We start from the raw sequence: 23,429 nt of genomic DNA, 5'->3' as shown, positions 1-23,429 counted from the left end.
TCACAACTTGATAACTTGAATAACCATTCTTATTTTTAGCTCAATTGGTTAGAGCGCCGGGCTTTTGTGCAGGGGGTCGAGGGTTCGAGCCCCGGCCGGACTAACACTTAAGGTCTTAAATTAACTGAGGAGAATGTGCTACCTTTCTATAATATCAAGAAATGGATAGACATTATAGTCTTCTCAGATAAGGACGAATAAACCGTAGGTCCCGTCTATTGCATCTATTAATTAGTTACTTTGGTTAGACAGGGGACGTTAAAGAACCCACTCACGAGATTACTGTGATGTGATCTGGCCTGTTTACTGGGAATTGGGGGGAGAGGGGGTATCTTCAAATAAGTTTCCTTCGATTGTTTGTAAACTGCAGTCCGGCCAAAGTCCCCCGAAAAGTGTTGTGATGCGCCGCCAAGATCACCGAGTGTGTATATACTATTGTTGAATTTTTACCGTGGTGAAACGAATCTGCCACGGCTTTTCTCTACTCTAAAAGCAAAGTTCGTGACACGAGTTTTAATTTTTGTCTACGAAACATCTGGTACAGTTATTTGACAACTGACATTTCAATTACATGTATTGTAGGCAAATAATAAATAAGTCATCCTGTTGTACGCAGTTTAAAATTGTTTCATAGTATTCCACTTGGTCGTACTCTTTCAAGGAACCAACTCCAAGCAGAGCGGTTGTTGGTTCGAATTGCTAGCCACAGAAGTGGAGGGGCTCTTCACACAGTAGGTGAGGAATGCGGCTCGATGTTTGTAGTGGTCTTCAAGGAGGCCTTTCTTGTCACACCTATGTATTTAACTCAGTTGGCCCTTTGGCAGAGAGGGCATCAGTAATTTACGAGCAATAGTTTAATTCGTCCAAACTACTGAACTTGGGTTATTGAAATATTCTAATATGCCTGAGATAAAACAAAATTCTCGTAATATAAAAAATATCTCATTGAACTTAAACGAGGTACTTTGAAAACTAGCGTCAGAGGGATCTATTTTTTTTTCGCATTAATCTTGTTTCACCAAGATAAAACAGTGTTCTAAAATACCGATGAACAAGCTGGCAGTTTTACTTCGTTGACGATGATTTGCTACACGTAACTGAGTGTGAATCATTCTCAGTCCATGGCAAAAATCGTGAGAAAAAGAGCAAGCGAAATTCCACAGTCAAACTTCTCCAGTGACCGAAAGCCTATCACGGGTTCCTTAAATTAAGACAAATTTCAGTTACTGTATTTACTCAGTTAAACACCGCTCTCCATTAAAAGCCGCACGTGGATGTAAAATAACTGATAGATACTGCTCACGGCGCTTTTATCGAGAATTCTTCGAAAAACTCAATAATCTTCTCCGCCTTCCAGGTTGTTGCACATATCACATGTCGGCCAATTATAAATCTATCTCGGAAAAAAGGCGAAAAATTGGAACTCAAGCATGTCTTTGTTCCACTTAGGACACTGCGATTATTGTTGGTGTTTTAAGAGATATGATTTTGAAATAGACACTTCCCTAAAATGAAAGTTTCAAAGGAAAAGTTATGAATTTTTACAACGTCGCTGAGTTTAATTTAGTAAATACAGTGGATTCACTTCTTTCTCTCCAACTTTTAGGTAATATTATGTGCATAAAATTTGTACGTCTTTTTGGAGGAAAAAATAAATTATCGCTCGTAGATATTAATTTGAGAGCAAGCTTTTTAGTCCTAAGAGTGAGGATTACTTGGTTCGAACAAACAATCAGACTCTAAACTTGAACTGAGCATGCTTGACTCGATGTCAGCCTCGCCTTTCGAGAAGCTCATCTGCCAATGAGCAGAAAACGACATGGTCTATCCACCAGGAACTATAGATTTGTTAGCATGGTCAATGTTCCCCGTAGATACCACTGGCTATGCCTGTTGCTGATCCGCTCAAGCAAATCCTAAAAGGAAAACAAATTGACTTGAAAATTCCAACTACTGTCGAACCTGTAGAAGGCGATCACCCACGGGAATGGGGGACCCTAACCCTAAGGGCGGCTACTCAATCCAGTTTGACGCTTAATAAAAGTTCCTTAGTAAAGGGGTATGGGAATGGGGGACCCTAACCCTAAGAGCGGCTGCTCAATACAGTTTGGCGCTTAATAAAAGTTCCTTAGTAAAGGCGTATTTTAAGAAACGATTAAAAACGCCATTTCATGCCATAGTTGACGGATAAACACAAGTTGTACTTTATACTTATAAATTACTCATTGCTATCTTTCTCAACATCTAGGAAATCAGCTTTGTTCTCTCTGTTTCAAACTCGATAGCTATAGCAATAAAACAGTGCTATTTGGATTTCTTCATTATCAAAGTGAGAGTACACCTGATTTTAAGTAGGGACCTATTTTTAAGTTCGAGAATTCTACATGCCATGAGGCTTCGTTCACGAGGTGGATAAGCGGACGCCAAATAGTTTAAGTTGAGTGTGAGTTCGGCTTTGAAGAGAGAGAGAGGGAGGTCAGGGTTCGAACCTCCTTATATTTTGCGTCGACTGGGGATCACTTTTGTTATATTTTCTCAACAAACTGTTCACTGAACAAAATACTTTGGATGGTCACCAGTTTACCACTAACACAACCAGAAGAAGTAATAAGAATTGACTTACGGTTTGCCAGTTTACCAGTAACACAACCAGAAGAAGTATTAAGAATTGACCTACGGTTTACAAGTTTACCCGTTACACAACCAGAAGAAGTATTAAGAATTGACTGACTTGCGGTTTACCAGTTTACCAGTAACACAACCAGAAGAAGTAATAAGAATTGAATTGACTCGCAGTTGAGAAATAGGGTAGCTATCGGTTATAAAAGCTACTAAGACTTCAAGTTACAAACACATTCTTCGCATTCAGTTACCTGTTGGATTGTCATCCACACCTTTCGTCCAGGCACTGTCCCGACCTGCTCCGTGGCCCTAGCGTTAAATTCTCTCCTGGTCAAGACCCAGGATTTACTGAACATGTCCAGTAACAGAGCGCGGTACTAAAGCACAAATGATAAGATAAGGGTACAGAGCGAGGTGCTTTGGGCGTTCCATATTTGACACAGTGTTTTATAAATGCTAGCTAACCTCATCAACCCTTCAAACCCCAACTAGCATCTAATTTCTCCCTAAAATGTCACGCCTGAATCACTCATTAAGGTCAGGAGAATAAAGGAAACGATCACCAATTAAAGAAGTCCTTGATTATTAAGAAAATTCTCCTTTTCAGCATCTTAGGAAATAAAAGGAGAACGGTATGAAGAATACGCCTACCGATATTAGGTTGTATTGGGGTAAGGACGACCAAACTATACAGGGAATAAACCTGTCACTTAATGCCTCCTTGGAGCTTTGTAAGATGTCTCATGATATTCTTGTTCCTCTTAACTTAGTTTGTTTGAGAGAGCAGTCAAACTCATTATTGTTACACTTCAAATTGAGAGCTTCAACATAACCTCTTCTATGGAAAGCCTCACCTCATCTGCCGTGTCGCCCGTGCTTCTGAAAGAAAATAGTCTGCGTGACTGTATATCGCCTGATAGCGCTTCTGTAGGCCACTGCAATAAAACAATGTTCTAAATGCTTACAAAGAAAGACACGAACAACTTTCTCCAGATTTGTTTTCATAGGAGTAAAAGTACATCCTGCCAAATTCCGAGAAATGATCAGGATGGTTTCCAACTCACCTTGAAATCTATTTCTGTGGCTCCTGTGCTGAGAATCGCTTTTTCCAGTAGCGTGTCTGGTACTCCTGAACATAGAGGGTCCCCTGGGCTGCTTGCTGACAAAAAAAGATTATCATTAGGTTCAAAGAAAAAAAAATTGTTTCCCCTCATGCTATAGACAGCATCCCATCAGTATCAGTGGGACTTCATCAAAAGCCGGACACTTTTCATCTCTCACTCGATTACTTCCGATCAAACTACAACAAATTAATCACAAGAAAACCCCAGCTTGAAAATTTTGCGGAGGGTGTATTTTACGGTTTGGCGACGAGAGAAAAATTTTGCCGCTCCTAATGGTTAAAATCTCTGCTAAAAACTATATCTTGAGTTTCTCTGTTCATTCTTCTGGAGCATTGATAATGCAAGTTACAGTCATTTTTTTTTATCTTTTGTTACCTGTTTAGTTACAGCTGTCTACTCGGAGGCACTTTGCTGCATACTTAATAAATCATAGGTGGTCTGAAAACTCTCTAATTGCCCATTCCCCCGGTATTTCTCTCTTTTCTTACTCGGCCCTACTGTGATAAATTTTCGATGAATTTATTTTTCTTTTCAAGAACTAATCTTAAAAATCTGTTCTAATCAAAACCCACTACACGATATCACCCTTTCGACCAGCACTGCTGCACCACTGAACAAAGTAAATGCTCAATTCAAACTTCCCTGAAGACACGCCGCGGGAGGGGGGGGGGGGAAAGGGGGAGGGGAGAGTAAATCATTCTCCTCTAAAAAATTACCGATTACTTCACTTACCAGTTTGTCGGAGAAGCAACAGCCTTTTAAAATCGGCTAAACTTAAAACAGTTCTGTGCAGTTTCTCATGAACAAAGTCCTGTAAGATTTTTAGCGTGTCCCGAACATGCGTATCATTTGTGGAGAGAGGTTCCTTAGGCAGTTGAGGATTCATATTATTACTAGCGACTTCTTTACAGTCAATTTCCATCGGCAAGTGTTGCTCCTCAGAGGATCCTTCATGTAAGGTGTTGTGGTTCATCACATGATTCGACTTGGAATTGGAAGGCTTAGAAACTCTTTTGCTTCCTGCACTGGAACAAGAATCTAAAAAAAAAAGTAAAGCAAAGCGTAACATCACCACAAAGCGTCTCCAAAAACAAGCAAACAAGGCAACAAAGTAATACTAACATGACATTTCAGACAAACACGAAGTACGCGTGAGACGAAAGAGGAATACTTACGTAACAATCAAAACAGACGCAGCAGACATGAGACACTAACGTAAGGATCACTTAACACTGAAGTAACAGTTATAACAGAAAAGTAGCGAGCTTGAGATAAAACAAGAATACTTACGTAGCAATCAGAACAGACACGCACCAAGCGCGAAACAATCGCTTAACATTAACATAATCAAAACAGACAAGCAGCGAGCGGGCGACAATCACGTAACATTAACGCAACAATCAAAACAGACAGGCAACGGGCGGAAGATAATCGCGTAGCACTAACGTAATAATCAAAACAGACAGACAGCGAGTGATAGACAATCAAGTAACACTAACGTAACAATCAAAACAGACAAACAGCGAGTCGATAGACAATCACGTAACACCAACGTAGCAATCAAAACAGACAGACAGCGAGCGGGAGACAATCCCGTAACACTAACGTAAAAGTCAAAACAGACAGACAGCGAGCGAGAGACAGTCATGTAACACTAACGTAAAAATCAAAACACACAGACAGCAAGCGTAAGTCAATCACTAAACACTAACGCAATTATCAAAACAGACAAGCAGCGAGCGGGAGACAATCACGTAACACTAAAGTAACGATGATACAAAACACGCAGCACGCATGAGATCACGTCCTACTAACGTAACGATTATGGCAAACACGCAACACACGGAGACCATAACGTAATGTTAACTTAACGACCAAAACAAACAGCAACGCGCTTGAGCCAAAATAACGTTCAATTAACGTGATAATTAAAACAGACACACGGTCTAAACGAAATAAAATAACTCACCACTGGTTATTCTTTTGAGATCCATTCCAAGCTTGTCTTGTTTTGGAAAATTTAGTTGTTTTTGAAGACTTTGAAGAAAGGTTGAGAACGATTGTATTTTTTTTTTTGCGCTCGGTCATCAAATATACAAATAAGATATTCGTTCTTTTCACGAGCGTAGGACGAAGAAAAAAGTTCTGAGTTACCGCCGAGGAATCGAACCCCCAGACCTTTGGATTTTGCCGCGCAGTGCGCGACTACTGAGCAAAAGAGAACTCGGCTAACTCTCTGTTGCTCAATCGAACAACGTCGAAATGCGAAATTAGAAGGTCTGTGATACAATCCACTGCGTGGGACTCAGATTTGTTCGTAGTCTCACGCTCAAAGGTGAAATACTGAGTTCGCCCTCAATGTCTCTCTCCTTCAGAAAAAGCAAAAGGGTACCAGCGCGGCACAGTACCAGTGCGGCACAGTTTGGAAACCAGACAAATTCGATAGAAAGGATTTAGAGACCTTCACTAGACAAGGATCCCATATAGGTGGAGTAGCAGTCAATACCTTTCGTTGCTTCAGAAACCGAGATTAGCTCCGGTCACATCAGCCACATGGCTCGTTAGCTGACTATACTCTTCGCACCCTAACATCAAAATAAATATTCTCTATACTATTCTCTGTACATTTCCTAAGGTGCTGAAAAGGAGAATTTGTTTAACAATTAAGAGCTTCTTTAGTGCGTGATCATCTTCTTTATTCTCATGACCTAACCGTAAGATCCAGGGGGGGGGGGGGGATGACGCAGTAAGGAGAAAGTGGGTTAACGTCCTATCGATAAGAAGAAAAATAACCGCTCTTACACTTGATATTTGGCTTCCCACATGGTCAGCTGTTGTTTGTAAACATCAGGATGCCTTCAAAGAAATAAATAAACAAGTGAACAACTTAATTAGTTCATCGACTGGTAATGAACAGTAAAACAAAATGAACGTTCAAGGGCGGTTACAGCGAAGAATTATACTCTATGTCAAAGTTGGGATAATATACAATCTCTGCACAGTTTCAAACGCTTCTCCAGGAGAAATAATTGACGAACCGTTATTTTTCTTGATGTCTCTTGGTGTAAGTCGTTCCAAATTATCTAGTAATATCCACTGGATGTTACTAGATAATTTGGTTCTATCAAATGAATTGATAATGTAACTGATTGACCACAATAGAGAGTTTATAAAGCTGTCGTTTCGGGCGTTAGCCCTTCGTTAGAGCGAAATTGGACGTTGAACTTACTTTTGAACAAACTCTATATCATATGGCAGCACGAACTCCCAGCCCATTGCTACTTTCACTCGCGACATCTAGGCAACAATGAATACAAGAAAGTTTGTCATTTACAGTTTACAACGTTGAATAAGAGCGCAGACTTCAAGTCGTTTGAGTATACATGCAACCCAGGGCTGATTAAAAACACCAACACCATTCCTGGGTTCTCGTACCTGCCGAAGGTGACCTGCTGAGATTAAAATCATCGCCGTAAAAGTCTGCAAAACTTCAGGCTTTTACAGAGATTGGACCTATGCCCCCTAGATAACAGCTGGATGCTACCTACCTACTGAGCGCCGAAGCCACATGTCGAGGGCGTGGAAAATGTTAATCACTTCTTTTCTTCCCGTAAAGGAATCTGGTCAAAACTAGCGCTTACTTTTACGCAATAGATCCCAATTTCCTCTTGTATATGTGATAAAGAGACTAATTCCGATAGAGTATAGTCAAACCACCTCAAGATTCATGTATGCATAATCGCGTAAACAATTGATGGGAAGAGAAAAGTTGTCTCCCAGAGGATATTGTATCTTTTTAATGCAAATAAACCCTGCCAAGATTCTTTTCCTGTTTGTCCTGTTTGGCTGCTGCTCAAGTGGTTGCAGCCGTAATTCTTTGCAGAGGACTTGGAGTTTCCTCTCAGTCTTTCGCGTACAACCAATGGATGAATTGAAAATGCTTATTGATATATGTTAAACCTTTGACAAATCCCTGCAATAGATGATGTCACCTCACCTGCTCTAGCATCTCTTTGATATCATCGCTCGGTAACTGAAAAAAAAAAGGAAAATGGCTGACGGTTGTAAATTTATTGTACATTTACCTATGACGTCTACACCACAGACTTACAGAAGACACCACTACATGTGATTCATCACCACTAACGAAAATTATTACACGACTCGGGCAGTCAGAGGGCCAATAACTAAAATCAACCAATCAAAATGCTCTATTGCCGGTCCAATATTCTCTAAGTATTGGACCGGGCACTGTCCCGAATGATACCGCACTTGTGTCCCTTTGAACTTCAGTCGTATAATAAATCTCTTATTAACCAAGCTTGCTCGGGACCGTACTGGACGAATATCGGCCCTCGGTCTTTTTAATACAGACCTCGCTGCGCTCGGTCCACATTGTCAAGACCTCGGGCCGATATTCTCCCAATACGGCCCTCGCGCTTAGTTATTAAGATATATATACATTCTGTCCTCAGAAACGTTAAAATTACCGCTTTCAATCGGCCCTGCATGTTCCATATGCTTAAGGCTAATTTTAGAGCAAATTATTTTTTGTTAATAAAGAAAAGGCGAGCTCATAAAATGTGATTATAAAATCACGAAGTGTAACCACTTGTGTTGATCATTTGAACCCTTTACACCCCAACATCAGTATGCATATTCTCCTTACTGCTCTCTATACATTTCCTAAGGTGCAGACAAGGAGAATTTACTTAAAATCAACAGCTTCTTTTAATTAGTGATCGTTTCCTTTTCTTGTGAGCTTAATGTTTTATTTAGGGGCGATATTGTAAGGAGAAATTAGATGCTGGTCACTCTTACGCTGATCATTTCCTCTATTCTCATAACCTTAATGTGTGATTCAGGGGTGATATTGTAAGGAGAAATTAGATGCTGGTCACTCTTACGCTGATCATTTCCTTTATTCTCCAGACCTTAATGTGTGATTCAGGGGTGATATTGTAAGGAGAAATTAGATGCTGGTCACTCTTACGCTGATCATTTCCTTTATTCTCCTGACCTTAATGTGTGATTCAGGGGTGATATTGTAAGGAGAAATTAGATGCTGGTCACTCTTGAGGTAAAACGATTATTGACATAGGAGGCAGGGGGGGTACATGAAGTCAAATCTCACCTTTGTCACTGAATTAATATCTTTTCGTACTACTACTCTGCTCTGGTTAAATCTCCACATCTTCAAAGAAATGTTACAAAATTAAGCCAATAAACAAATTGAAATAGCACAAGTGAGAATCAATTCTAAGGTGGGTCAAACCAGCCTCTATATACCAGGGGAAAAAAACTGCTGATGCACAAATCCTGGTAACATCTATAACTGCAGAGGTTCCATTAAAGGCCAGTTACCACCAGTCTGCCTCACTTACAAGACCTCTTACTGCAGTCTGTGTATCTTGCAAGCCTCCTTTTGTGTTTGGGTTTTGCTTTGTGGCCCTTTTCTGAGCACAGCTGCCTACTACTTGAACCTCTTGTTACAGGAGCAAGGTCCATTGCAAAGCTAGCAGAAATTCTCTTATATACTTCCTTGTCTCCCTTGTTCATACTTGTAAATAATTTATAAAGGTTGCACAAGTTTGCAGTTGAAAATTATTCAAGCTACACTGTAAGCCCATTCTCTTCAAAGATTTCTTTTGAATAGTTTTGTAATACAATAAAAAAAAATTGGCTGATGGGTAAAAAGTCTCATGACCAAACAAAAATTCCTGAACTTACTAAATAATCTCTTCCTTTGCATAAAATATCAGCAGAAATTCCTCCACTAGGACTGATGGTTCCCTCTGGATACAACAACTCACTTTTAAAAAACAAAACAAAAACAAAAACAAAAAACATTACCCACTGCCGAGCCACCCAAGCTAAGAATATTTATACCTGAAATACAGTTGAAAAATAAGCTACAAAACTGTGAATACTTGCATGAAAGGTTCCATCTAAAATGCACAAAGCTCCTACCTTTTCACTACCCAACAACCCTGCACCAGGACAGCATATTGTTGTAGGCATTTCAATATTGATGCTTCTTTTGCTGCTGGTGACAAGAGTCTGCACAACTGCGAGAAACTGATCACTTTGGCTGGAAAAAAGATAGTATAAACACCATTAACACAGACAGAATGTAGAGAAATTTCATAGAGACCTTTTCACCTACCCACTCAACTAACAGAAGGACAAGCACTGACCACCACAGGATCCTTCTACTTCTGTTTTAGTTTTGATATACTCCACTGTTATATTCTAGGTTCCCTGAAAAACTGGACTTACTGATACCCCCTTGAATAGCAAAAGCAAAGTTGGAGAACTCACCATTGATAAGAAGAGCCCTGACTTGATCTGCCAGGTCCATAGTCTTGAGCTGTGTCATAGATAACACATTATTGGGTACAGGTGGCCTTGAACTGAAAAGATAATCAACAGTCAGTTTGGGATCACACCAGAGAGAAATCACAGTAAATCCAATTCAACAATTGCCAACTACAACTTCCTTCCACCTACTGGTGGAACAAAATGAAACACAAAATTAGCCTAAAACTGTATACACTTCATCTCATCCTCATAACGTAACATAACACAACATAACGTTAATTCGGGAAGCTACATGTACAATGCAAATATAAAAAATACATCCTGAAAAGGAAAAATTGTGAGGTTAGCCCTGTATAAAAACAATTTCCCTGACTAAAAACATACAAAAGATAAAGATACAGCAGTTATCATGTTGCCATACAAAAACAATTATAGCTCTGCTCAGTTTCACATTTAGAATGGACCTGATAGCCTGATCACAAAGTATTACTATAGGAACAAATATACAGTCACGTAAAAAGCTTCCACACCTTTCTTCCTGAGAAGCAGATGGAGTTAATAACTTCAAGTAATCCCTAATGGAAAAAAAAAAAAAAAAAAATGGTTGTGGGAAACACAAAAACAATGTTTATATTTAACAACACAACCAACAATGCTGCATATGATAGGGATAACTTTCAAGAGAAAGAACCTTAGACCATAATGAATTCACAACCATTATTTCTCACACAGTGAATGTCCTTTGTTTGCCATAACATACATAATTATAGCTAACAAGGAACAACAAAAAAAAACATCATACATTGACAAAATTCTGGCATGTAATAGAAATCCACCAATTGGGATTACAGCACAGCCAGATAATTTACTGGAAAGCTGCACAGGATGTTTACTATCAAATTTTCAGTTGCAACATTTTCCTGATATTATTCACTGTCTTCATTCCGTGAATCCATAATTAGAAGCTGTAAAACATGACAATGGTGCTGATCAGGTCACTCAAGAAAAAGACACATTTTTGCACAGTACAGGTACACCTAATTCTAAATCTGGAGTGAGGTGACCGAGTATAACCCTTGGTACTGTTTACAATTGTCAATTCAGCACTCTCCAGCTTACATTAGTGCATTTAGTAATACAAACAGTTAATTATTTACTCCTTACTGACATTAACCCTTTATTTGTAATAACATCTTTAATTTGTTTTGCTTCGTTGGGGGTTTTCCTTCAATCCAACAGATCTTGGTGACTTATTCGGGCACGGATCCACACTGGTTTCCACCGTTTTAAGGAAATCAGTCAGAATTTTCATAAAAAAAATAGATATGTATATAATTTTGATAAAAGTAAACTGTAAGTTGACTGTTGAAAATAGTTTTGAAATTTATTTTTATTATTTTATTCTTTTTTGCCAATTACCGGAAATAGACAAGGGTCATAGACACGTTCTGGCGGCAAAGTTTTACAGCTTTTAAGGAGATCGACCATACGATGTAGCCTAATATCACAGAGTGCCTCAAAATATTTTCTATCTTACCAGTCACCACATGCAAGTGTAAAAGGAATGTGTTGGCTTTTGAGGCGACTGAAAACATATTTAGGAAGTACGACATCACAGACAAGATTGACAGGACTTGCCTTGCTGCATATTCATAACAACATGGACATTGACTTTGATGAAATAATTCGCAGATTTGCAAGGCTTCATCCAAGAAGAATGGAACTGGAAAATATATTGTCTGACTGACTCAAAAAGCCAGGAAAGGGTACTTTAGGTAGTTAAAATTATGGAAAAAATTTCCCGGGGGAGCATGCCACCGGACCCCCCCTAGGAGCTTACGCCTCTGGCGCTCACTTTGCAGTAAATCGGCCAAAATGTTTTGTAGATCCCCGCCTGCTATTAATCGTTAATTCACAATACCTTGGCTGGAGGTGGAACTCTGGTGACTCAGAATCCATGTCACGACAAAATAACAAACAATGTTCTGCACCAGCAATGTCATTCTAGAAGAAGAAGGAAACAAAAATGAAAGAACACTGAGTGGTTAACATAAATTTATGCATTTTAAGAGTGTGGGTTGATCATCCAGTTAAGAATAGTCCTAAACACAAATATTGTCCATGATAGCAACTGAAACTTTAACAACCTGAGCAAAAGTTATCATCTGAGTCAACTTGATAGGAAACCTCCGTCATTGTAACAAATAGTCCTTTTGATCAAGGACACCTTCAGGTTCCAGTGTAAGTTGCTCCTATGTCTGCCATGAACAAAATTTAGTGGGACCTTGTTCACTAGAGTTCACTCTAGAAGTCACATCCCAAAGATTATGCAATCAAAATACAGTACCTGAGGATTATAAAATTCCATGGTTTTCCAGGGCTCTTCTGCTTTCTTCTGCTCCAAGTATTTATAAGATGACAACCGCTGAGCCTTGGCACGTTCTGTTTCAGGGCGTGCAAACTTGACCTGGAAATTATTAGGGCAGGATATTTTCACAAACGTTTCACAAGCTTCCACAATCAAAAACACACTTAGTTTGAAACGCTCTTTCAAAATCACATCAAAGCTATTTACTGAATATTGCAAACTTGTACTTTTTAGAATTGGTTCTGCTCAGCCTGGTTTGACTAAGTCAAGGATGCACATGGAAAGATTGAAGAGCATGAGATAGGCATAAGAACCACACAAGACACAACTAAGTTTAACTCTAGTTTCTTGAAAATATAAAATAAAATGTTGATGAGAACTGAGACAGAAATTCCAAAAGCTCTAAAGGAACTTATTTTTTTCTGATTCTCATCAATCATATTTAGTTTGATAGTCTTACAGCAAATCCTAAAGAAGATATGGAATGACCAGTGAGGATGAGACTAATACAAGAAATGCACGATGGCAAGCCTTTCTTACAGTTAATGGTTTGGCCTCCTCCTCCTCATCTTGTGAATCTCCTGATAACAAAACAGACATTATATCACACAGTTACAATGTTGCTATGTTTAATTATGAAGTATCCTTGAATGTAATTAAGAAATAATACAACATATTATGTTCCAGGGTTTTCTTGGTAAAACTAACCTTTCAAACTAATTTACTATTAATTTCGCTTCTTTTACTCCAGAAAATTAATCAATACCAAACGTAACTAGTCTGCCAAATTTTAAACCAAGAAAAACCCTGGGAGAAAACTCTGGCAGAAAACTCTGCCTGACAACCAGAAATTAAATCAATTCATATGTAAACCATCTTATCCCTTTGTGGGTTACCTTCGTCTGTAAGATTAGAAGCCTGACGTACATTTGCTTCACCCTTGTTCAGATATTCAAAACTTGGCCTTAGCTGTAATACACCATGTACTGGTGTCAGATGCAGCTCTCCTGACGAGTTGAATAGATTATATAATATCAGATTATCTCATAAGTACTCAGGCAAACCATTAACCTTCCCTACAGTTGTTCTGGTTGTTTCAAATTTCAAAGTACTGTTCATGGGGAGTGACAAGGCAAGTTGTACTTCATACAAAGTTTATGCTTTCTTGACAATCATCCCTTGGTTGGAGAGAGAATTTAACCTGCCTTGCATAAAGCTCTTGCACTAGATCTAGGAATGGAAAATGTTTGTGATATTTCAGGAAGCATACTTTTTAGCAATTTTTCCTTTTGTTAGTGAAGAGTATATAGAGCTTTCAAATCCCTCTCCAGAGTTTTTATCAGGTAATGTGGTAGCAAAAGAAAAGTTTAATGTAAATGGGGAAATTCTCCATGACTGGATAAACAAAAATTCAGGCAATCAAAATATACAAGGTTCATACCCTTCTTCAGAAACAAATTTCAAGGACATTTCCAGGACTCAGATTGAGTTTTTTCAGGACTCCAAATAGCCCATTTCCACTTTATCTTTGGCCCCTTTTCAAAGCGAATCTTGGTGCTCATCTTTTTATATGATTATAAGTTTTTATTCACATGCAACTTACACTCATTTTCATGTGAGTGGTTGAGCACCAGGCCTCGTTTTGAAAAAGAGGCAAAAGGTATTTTGGAAATGGCCTATTTCACCTCAAACCCTTTCATTCCCAAGATTTCAAAATCAATAATATTATTCTCCTTACTGTCTACATACATTTCTTATAATGTAAATTCTGAAAAGTTTAAATTGCTTGAGTTAAGCAGACTTCCAGGACTTTCTAGGGCCTATAGTCCTTTTCCAGGACTTTCTAGAGCCTATAGTCCTTTTCCAGGACTTTCTAGGGCCTATAGTCCTTTTCCAGGACTTTCTAGGGCCTATAGTCCTTTTCCAGGACTTTCAAGTCCTGGAAAATGTCAAAATAAAATTCTAGGACTTTCCAGGTTTTCCAGGACCTGTATGAAACCTAAATATAACCCAGAACCTGTGTACACTGTAACAGCTGCAGAATTCTGTTTCTAATGCCTTATAGAAACTCTGTGACTCATCCTCCCAATGTTTTTGTGTTGTAAACAAAATGTTTACCATCACTGTCCTTATTGACATTATTTTTAATACTCAACTGCAAGAGTTTATAAAAGATAAAGTTTTTCTCTGTATCTGTAATAACAGCAAAATGCTCTCCCATCTCAAATCAACATTTAAAGAAGGCTTTCCAGTTACTGGATGTAAAAACAATTGAGGAATGCTGCTGGGGAAATGCTATCATTATAGATATTCTATATACAGTAGTCTCATCAAAATTCTTGTATACACTTCTGATGAATACCCAGGACTTGACATGAACTTTTCAACTCATGAGCCAAGTGGCTGGCGACAACTTAGATCTTACAACAATTTCAGTTTGTTTACTAGCCAAACTGGCTTATGGAAATCACAAAAACCACTAGCCAAAACTGAATTTCTACTAGTCTGTGGCTAATTGGCTACCCTTAGTGTCAAGCTCTAGTGCCAGTGGTAAATTCATGCAAATTTGTAGCATATTTACTAGATGTTCTTGTAGATAATCTGCAAGCCTGATTTGTCATGAAAATTTTGGGGAAAAGGTGCAGCTAACTGCCAGTGTTTAATGTAAGTCTTTTGAGTTCCAAGTTCTAGTGCATGTACATCTGAAACTATAGCAAGAACTATTTCCTCGTATCCAGACAAAGAAACACTTTCTACTCAAGTACCTTCTTTGAGAATGCCCACAGTATATCGACTCACATCTTCTGAAGCTCTTGATGAGGAAAGCACTTGTTTATCCATCTTGTCACTGGCAAGAGTGACAAAAAAAACAACACACATTTCATCATAAAAAAGGGCATTCCTGTAGAATAACTAGGGCATTTAAAAATCAGGCCATTGTCTAGCAAGTTCAGCACAATGGACTATACCTAAAGAAGCTTGATTACTAGAACAAATTCTCCATGCCAACAATTTAGAAAATGCCATTAGAACAACATGGAGAATACAAATACTTATGTAAGGGTGTACAATATGAAACATTTCCTTGGGAATTATTAATTGATGGCAAATTGAAAAATGTTAATTTTAGAATGCGTTCCTCAGACCTTTTCCTTAAAAATTTAAATTCTAGATCAACTAATATTGCTTTAGAATTCATATCAATAAACACACTATGGTTAGTTTTCAAAAGGAATTTGAAGTTGTTAATACCTTGAAAAAAATGATTCTTTTCCTTCAGAGGTGGATGATAGAGCAGAGCCATCCACATCATGTGCAATTTGTTCTCCTCTGGGTACATAATAATTATTGCTACTTGTGTTTATTGACAGCTCAAGTTCAACCTAAACTCAAAGTTGAAAATCAGGGGACAAACTACATTAGTCTATAATCTATAATTTTGAAAATAAAGGTATAACAGCTACATCCAGGTACTTTCAAAAGACATCCATATCTACATCCAGGACTGTCTGTTCTTTATTAGGGACACACAACATAGGTGGTTCTTGAACAGAATACAATATAACAGAGAGGTACATTGCATCTCAAATGAGAAATGGATTATACAATGGAGAGGGGTACATTTCCCTGTTACCATCCATCTGGCCTGCCTTCTTCTAGTCTCTTTCATTTTTTCCAGCACTAATTTTTTCAAAAAGCCCAGATGGCAAATAGATACCCAATATTATAATGCTCAGCAATCACTCTCAAAAAATGCCCAAATCAACAAAACACTTCATGCTGACACTTGTTACCAGTTTCTCTTTATCTTTGTTCCTGACTCTTTACAAGAGGTGTGTGAGTTCTTCAATACTAACTGGTACAGAGAGGATGCAGGAGATGGGGTCATAAGGAGCTAAGGTGGCACATTCTCCTCAGTTGGTCCAGTTTGGTACTAGAACCTTTGACCTCATGCAGGGCAGTCCCCTGCTCTATAACCTGAGCTAGCCAGGCGTAGGTACTAAAAGTCGGAATCACCTGAAACCACCTGAAACCCTCTGAAACCACCTGAAACCCTCTGAAACCACCTGAAACCATCTGAAACCATCGATGAAACCACCTGAAACCATCTAAAACCCCCAAGAAATCCATCTGAAATTACCTGAAAATATCTCGAAACAATTTAAAACAACATGAAAGCACCTAAAAAATTACGGGTAACATCAGAAAATAAGTGTTAACAATCGAGTTTATCCACAGGGAGCTCGTCTTACGGATATCGTATATATATTGCCCTACAGTACAGAAAAGGCACCACAAACAGGTCTTCAAGGAAATATTCCATTGTTCTTGTTGAAAACACACTGAATTAGCTCTATGAATGGCTGGGAGTTGCACGGGAATATGCGAATTCATTTCTTGACAAAGGACTTGCGTGACAATAACAACATGCGATCGTGTGAATGCAAAGAAGAAACTGTTTTAAATCGAAAGAAATACGTGAAGTTTTTTCAACGGGATCAGGCAAATTATATATGAAAAAGCCCAGGAAGGCCTGAAGATTTTCAAACTTCCTAAAGAAATTTTGAACATTGTGTTTCTTATAAATCAAAGACGAATTTATAGCGTGACCTAGAATTTCACTGACTTTGTTTTTGCAAAAGTGAAATATATGTGGATATTTGCAAGGTATTTTACTGCAAATGACAGAATATAGCTGATGAATGGTGGCTTTAACTTCCACTGCCTAAGTAAATTTCAGGTGGTTTCATTGGTTGTTTCAGATGGTTTCAGATGGTTTCAGATGGTTTCAGGTGGTTTTAGATGGTTTCAGGTGGTTTCAGGTGATTCCAACTTTTAGTACCTACAGCTAGCCAGGCTTCTGTTCTAAGCCTTGGACTTTCAGCTCAATATGCTATGGTTTCCCACTCACCTTTTGCTGCTCTGGCTTGATTCTTGCTCCAACATGAGGGATATTATCATAGGTAATTTCAGCCGGACGGACTGGATACTACAATGCAAACATTTTGAGTCAGATCATCATTGTTATACCAAGAAAAGAAAAGAAAAATCTCAATCATTCTGAGACCCACAATATAATGAAAATTAATACCTAAATCCATTGGAGTGAGACAAAAGCATTCACCTTAAGTTGCTGTAAGAGTTAAGGATCAAATTGTCTGACTATGTTCTCTGTGGCTGTAAGAACTTTCAACTTTCCACTTGAACCAAAATTTAGTAAACTATCAAACCAGCGCAGCTCTCAAACTTAATTTAAATTTACGAAGTCAACATGCCCTTCTGAAAATCAAAATTGAACTGTGCGAACCTTTTATCGCTGTTACAGCTTTATCTTAAATATCATGCTCAAGGGTCGACAATCTTTTGCTAATGTCAAATATTAAATGTATACGGAAAGATTAATTATGTCTTTAAAGAGTAAGAAGTACCTGGAACAAGTAGAGGTTATTGGCCAAGGTCTGGGCCAAATAAACGTCCACCTGTGGATGTATACAGAGATTTTTGTCCCATATGACTGCTTTCCCACTTAAATGGTACATTTTTATCTCCAATAACAATGCAACAAACCTCTGCCACAACCGGATCGTCATCCTCATCATCCGCCATGTTTTCCCACCATCATGTTGCGCATGCGTAATTACCTCGTGCGGCAAAAAATTCTAAAGATGGCCCCAGGCTTCTGATGAAATAGATGCGTCCGCGACTTTCAAAACTCGCTGTATCCTGGCCTTTCGTTGTTTGAGGGGCCGTAAGGGGGGTCCTTCACACGATTTACGACTATTGAATATAATAAATAACGAGTCACGGTAATCAATATTCTTATTCACGCTTCACGGTAAATAACATAATGTTGAAAAAAAAAGGTTTTTAAAAATTTTTGAAAACCTTAGTGTGATTTCCTCCTTATGTTATGCAAACCGTCAATTGTGATGTTTTTCTTCACGCTATGGCGCCTTTTTGCAGGAAGAAGATCATAGAGCTAAGTATAGATATGATGTATTCATTGTGGTCTACCTATTAAAGTTTTGATGTAACTTGAACAGTTCTTCCGCTGCGAGTTGTTGCGGCGTGGATAAATACCGTCTTATCTTCATGGTCTCTTGCACGGTAGAAGTTCAACATCACAGTCGGGGCTGTACTTATCAGTCTGGCTATCCCTTTCTTATCCTTTTTTTCTCGTTGCCATGTTCCCACCAATAACGTAGCTCCATTTTCTGCCTTTAAAAGCACACACGACCCACAATTCCTCTATTCGCTCCGACGAAGGGCTAACACTCGAAACGTCAGCTTTTGTAATCGTTACGGTGGCCAATTTACCATTTCAACTTTGTTGATACATCCAAATTATCCCTTTCCACGGCGTCGTTACCTTGTTTTGATGTTTGCCGCTCTGATTCCATCTTGCCTCTTTGTTTTCCTCCTTTTACCTGCTTTGAGCCTGTTGGTTCTTTGCCTGACACTGAGTTTTACCGTTGCTTGCTACCCAGTCTAACATGATTTTCCATTCACTTTCATTCAATTTTCTGGCTAGATCAAAGTGGCTTATCTGATAGTAAGACTTCTCATGTGTGAAGCCTGTTTATGCGGCTCACTGTACAGCCCTCTTGATGCTCTCATAGGCCGAATAATGTAGCAGAGTAGGAAACTGTTCTTTAACGTGACCCACAACATGTAAGTTGCCCACTTGAAAACCCAGACAGATTATTGCACGTTTCCTGAGATACCCTGATCAAGAGAAGGTCATGTTTAACGCCAGAAAACTCAAAGGAAAAGACTTTGGGATATCGCCGGATCTTCCATAAGAAATTATGGAGCGCAGAAAGAAGAAAATGAAACCGTTCAAGAAGGCTGAAGAAGATGGTAATACCGCCTACTTTAGTAGGGCAGAGCCTGATAAACTGTTTATTGACGGTGTTCAAATATAGAATTGTGGCTAATACCAAAATTCAGGCCATGTACAAAGATGTTTATGTATTCAAATTCAAGCAATGTTTTGCTTTCAAAACCGGAGTTTTTTTGTAATCTTATTGTTTCTACGTGTTATAAGAATTGCAAGACCCTGTTTGTTAGTAGCTTTTTTAAATGCTTTTGCTGGCTACTTTTTTAAATTGTTTAGCTGTATGTCGTTCTGTCTTTTTCCTTTTGTTTTCAACCTTAGACGTTAATGTACTAATTGCTTATTGTACTAGTGTGGGCGGCTTGCGCAACACCTATGACTTGATCTGCCCGTGTGAAAGGGCTTTTCAAAATATTCATTTCTCCGCTTGTTTTATAAATTCTGACTGTTGTGTCTTAATGCAGAAAAGTGACGCCAATCCTTGGTTAAAACGGCCGACCGAACTTTAAAGTGCACCTAAACCCAAAAATTTTTTCCGTTTAACGTAATAAGCTTATTTATTGGAGTATTTCTGTGCAAAAAATTTTTAATTTGCTCAAATCTTTAATTTTCTGTGCCCAGTCAAAATACGGAAAATCGGCCGCCATCTTGCCCCACGACCGAGTTTAAAGAGGAATGGCTCTAGCGGGTAACGTGACGTCAAATCGAGAACACGAAAGTCTGCATTTCACACATTTTCACTTGTTTGGGAAGGTTTTCGTCGATATTGTCCGAAATATGCCGACTAGGTGTGTTGTATGAGGAATGTATGAAGCGCGATACCCTCTTGCAAATTTCGCACGTTGCTACATCCCTCTACAACACACTTAGTCGGCATATTTTCGGACAATATCGACTACAGCCTTCCCAAACAAGTGGAAATGTGTGAAATGCAGACTTTCGTGTTCTCGATTTGACGTCACATTACCAGCTAGAGCCATTCCTCTTTAAACTCGGTCGTGGGGCAAGATGGCGGTCCATTTTCCGTATTTTGACTGGGCACAGAAAATTAAAGATTTGAGCAAATGAAAAACTTTTTGCGCAGAAATACTCCAAAAAATACGCTTATTTCGTTAAGCGAAAAAAGTTTTTAGGTTTAGGTGCACTTAATGATCACTACCTAAACTAGAGTTACACAATATATCACAACCTCAATATGCATGCAACTTAGCTGTATATGTTTACTCTCTGGGACCTCTCATGTCATGCATCTTACACCTAGTGATGGTTCCTATTATTTAAACCCTAACTCATTACCACTGTAACATTAATTAAACCCTAGTTCATTAACACTATAAAACTGACACCGCTTTCGTATTTTATGAAACGTAGCTTAAATTTCAAAATGTTATCTTTAAATGTTCCAGGGATTCGTTCTCTTGACAAAAGGAAAGCGTTATTTAATTGGCTTGCGAATCCTTTTACAAGAAACCCTATCCTTTTACAAGAAACGTACAGTACTCCAGAAGTTGTTAACTTGTGGAAAGCACCATGGAGGGGAGATATTTTCTTCAGTCACGGTTCGGAACACAGCAAGGGAGTTTTGATTCTTCTCAAGGTGAGTTCTGATTACGAAATCAAGGTCCATGTTAAAGATGAGCAGGAGAGATTTGAATAAGTGTCTTATTGAAAGCGAACCGTTTGTTTTGGTAAATATTTATGCGCCTAATAAGATTAAGGACCTCTAATGTTCAGGAGTTCGCTTACACAGTTCGCTTACAGTTCGCGTAGTTTGTTCGTTATCTTACATTTTCTCACCCCCGTCCTCACTCACAGTGCATAATAAGTACTCGAGTCTACGTCTCCTGGGGTCTTGGCCATGGACGTGGAGGCCTGGACACTGCACCTTTCCCCTTTTCTTTAGTGAGGCTCGAAGTCTCTGTAAATTGTTTCCCACGTAGAAGTTCTGGCTCGTACTGATCTCCGGGATTCCTATGGCGCGATTGTCGGTCCACTGTGCGCCTCTTGCATGGCTATATTTCCTTCTCCAGGGACTTCCCTTACTTCAATCTGGCGGTTCGTTGGTCGTCTGTTCATCGGTTGTTGTTCCTTGTCCCAATCCAAATCGTCGTGCTCCTCCTTTCCAGCGTACTTGAGTACCTTACAGTGGGAAGAATTGCGGGATTTGACTTCCTTTCCCCTCTTCAAAGTGATCATGCTCCCTTTTATTCCAACGACTACATATGGTCGTGGATCATACGGCGGAGACAACGTGTTACCCCTATTCTGTTTCAAAAGGACACGGTCACCAATTTTGATCGAGCTTTGTAGTGCTTGTCTGCGCTCATTAGCATAAGCTTTCATTTGCTTCTTCTTTCTCTCGTCTCTTTCACGGATTAGTTCATGGCGTTGTTCTTCCTGGGGAACGACCCTTTCTGGCAGTTTTCTTCTTATCTCTCTCCAGAACATAAGCTTCTCGGGACTCTCTCTCGTCAAAGGATGGGATGTGGCGCGATAGTTGCCAACCGTCCTTTGGATCTCTTGTTTAAATGCTTTCCCCTCAATCTTAGCAACTCTCGCGCTCTTTTTGACCGTCTGGATGAATCGTTCGACGTCACCATTTGCCTCCGCCCACCCCGGTGTGACTTTCTTGTGCCTGAACCCTTGTTCTTGGGCATATTTTGCAAATTTGGACCCATTAAATGGGGGGCCGTTATCTGTCTTCACCTCTTCTGGAATTCCATAAGTAGTGAAAACACGTGTGAGCTGGGGAATTACAGCCTCTGCGGAGGTACTTGTGACAAATTCTACGACAGGATACCTTGAATACTGGTCCCAGAACACTAAAGCCATGTCCTTATTTTGGAAAGGTCTCCTAAAATCCACACTGATCTTCTTCCACGGACCTGTTGGCAGATCCGACATTTAAAGTGGCTCTCTGGTGTGGCAAGGGATGGTAGCTTGACAAGCTAGGCATTTCCCAACGTGCTTTTCGACCATCTTATTGATTCCGGGAAACCAAACGTGGGCACGAAGCAGTTTTTTCATACGAACGATGCCTGGGTGGCCCTCATGAGCAATTTTCACCTTAGTTTCTCTGAATTCTCGAGGGACTATGATTCTTTCACCCCGAAGGACAAGACCGTCAGCCACAGCCAATTCATCGTAAATATTGAAGTACGCTTTCATGTCTAGGTTCCTGTGGTCAATCTTCCTATCCCGTATGCACGTGATTAACTTTTTTAGTTCCTCGTCGTTTTCTGTTGCCTTTACCAGGTCCTCTTTGCTGATAGCCCGGGGAATGTCACTTGCGACCACGAAATTCACGTACTGCTTGACAAGACTGTGTCTGAGCTAAGGCCTTCTTTCAAACTCTCGAACGCTTTCTGATGATCTCTCGTCCAGGTAAAAACGTTGGCTTTGAGTAAACCTCTCAGAAGGTAGGTTTGAAGAGCATACTTTTCCATAAATCTCGCGTTGTATTGCACTGTACATAGGAATGCTTTCATTTCCTGCGCATTTCGAGGAGGCTCGGCCGCCTAGATAGCCTCAACCTTTCGCGGGTCAGGGGATGCTCCATCTTTAGAAAACTTCATCCCATAATACACACAACTTTGCCTATTGAATTCACACTTTCCCTTGTTAAACGTGATCTTCTTTTCTCTAGCCTTCTTTAATAATTTCTCTAGATTCCGATCATGTTCCTGTTGGGTTTTTCCGTACTCAAAAATGTCGTCACTGATGTTCAGGCACCCAGGTATGTCTCGGGTGATCTCCCTGCTCACGGTGTCTTGAAAGATTTCACCCGCGGATTCCGTGCCAAAATTTAGCCTTTTGTATCTGTACAACCCGATGTGCGTTGAGAATGTGGTGCATGATGTCCCGACTGTTCTCTTGCAGTTCCAGTTGATGATAGCCATGATTCATATCCAAGTGGGAGAAAACAGTTGCTCCATTGAGCTCATGTGTGATATCCTCGAGAGTAGGCGTAATAGTATGGGTCCGCGAAATGGCTTTATTGGCCTCTCTCATATTCACGTTCAGTCGAATTTTTCATTCGGCGTTCTCTTGGGTGTAATCACGAATGGGGATACCCAACTGGTAGGCTCTTCGACCTTCTCGATTACATCATCCCTTATAAGTCTCTCCAGTTTTGGCCTTACGCTGAACGGGATCC

The 23,429-nt window shown here is 39.5% G+C and overlaps 1 protein-coding gene across 2 annotated transcripts; it reads right to left on the bottom strand.

Moving 5' to 3' along the window:
- Nucleotides 1–498: 498 nt before the first annotated feature.
- On the bottom strand, nucleotides 499–18,051 carry LOC111339560 (DNA-directed RNA polymerase III subunit RPC5). Of its 2 annotated transcripts, XM_088735329.1 has the most exons (23): nucleotides 18,004–18,051; nucleotides 17,865–17,915; nucleotides 17,348–17,425; nucleotides 15,688–15,818; nucleotides 15,201–15,283; nucleotides 13,332–13,442; nucleotides 12,976–13,016; nucleotides 12,415–12,534; nucleotides 11,989–12,071; nucleotides 10,598–10,642; nucleotides 10,068–10,159; nucleotides 9,717–9,837; nucleotides 9,477–9,558; nucleotides 8,881–8,940; nucleotides 7,744–7,779; nucleotides 6,976–7,043; nucleotides 6,549–6,602; nucleotides 5,716–5,783; nucleotides 4,479–4,784; nucleotides 3,687–3,781; nucleotides 3,477–3,557; nucleotides 2,874–2,999; nucleotides 499–1,916 (listed from the first exon to the last, which is right to left on the bottom strand). In XM_088735329.1, exons 1-23 carry the CDS (start codon nucleotides 18,040–18,042, stop codon nucleotides 1,839–1,841), a joined length of 2,049 nt encoding a protein of 682 aa, XP_088591455.1. In that variant the 5' UTR covers nucleotides 18,043–18,051; the 3' UTR covers nucleotides 499–1,838. The 2 variants fall into 2 exon arrangements, 1 of the variants encoding a protein (XP_088591455.1); XR_015992270.1 differs by lacking the exon at nucleotides 499–1,916 and having other exon boundaries at nucleotides 2,942–2,999; nucleotides 3,687–3,777.
- Nucleotides 18,052–23,429: the final 5,378 nt, after the last annotated feature.

This window comes from Stylophora pistillata, chromosome 10 (assembly GCF_964205215.1).
Source record: "Stylophora pistillata chromosome 10, jaStyPist1.2, whole genome shotgun sequence".
NCBI classification, from domain to species: domain Eukaryota; kingdom Metazoa; phylum Cnidaria; class Anthozoa; order Scleractinia; family Pocilloporidae; genus Stylophora; species Stylophora pistillata.
Note: the sequence above shows the minus strand (reverse complement) of the source record. Positions and strands in the feature narration are given on the sequence as shown.

Bases quoted from the DNA above. Each gene is read 5' to 3' on its own strand.
- LOC111339560 (XM_088735329.1), bottom strand. From the start codon at position 18,042: ATGGCGGATGATGAGGATGACGATCCGGTTGTGGCAGAG. The intron at 17,426-17,864 runs GTACTTCTTACT...TTTGCATTGTAG, and splicing joins ATAACCTCTACTTGTTCCAG to TATCCAGTCCGTCCGGCTGA. The intron at 15,819-17,347 runs GTGAGTGGGAAA...CTTTGAGTTTAG, and splicing joins TCAAGCCAGAGCAGCAAAAG to GTTGAACTTGAGCTGTCAAT.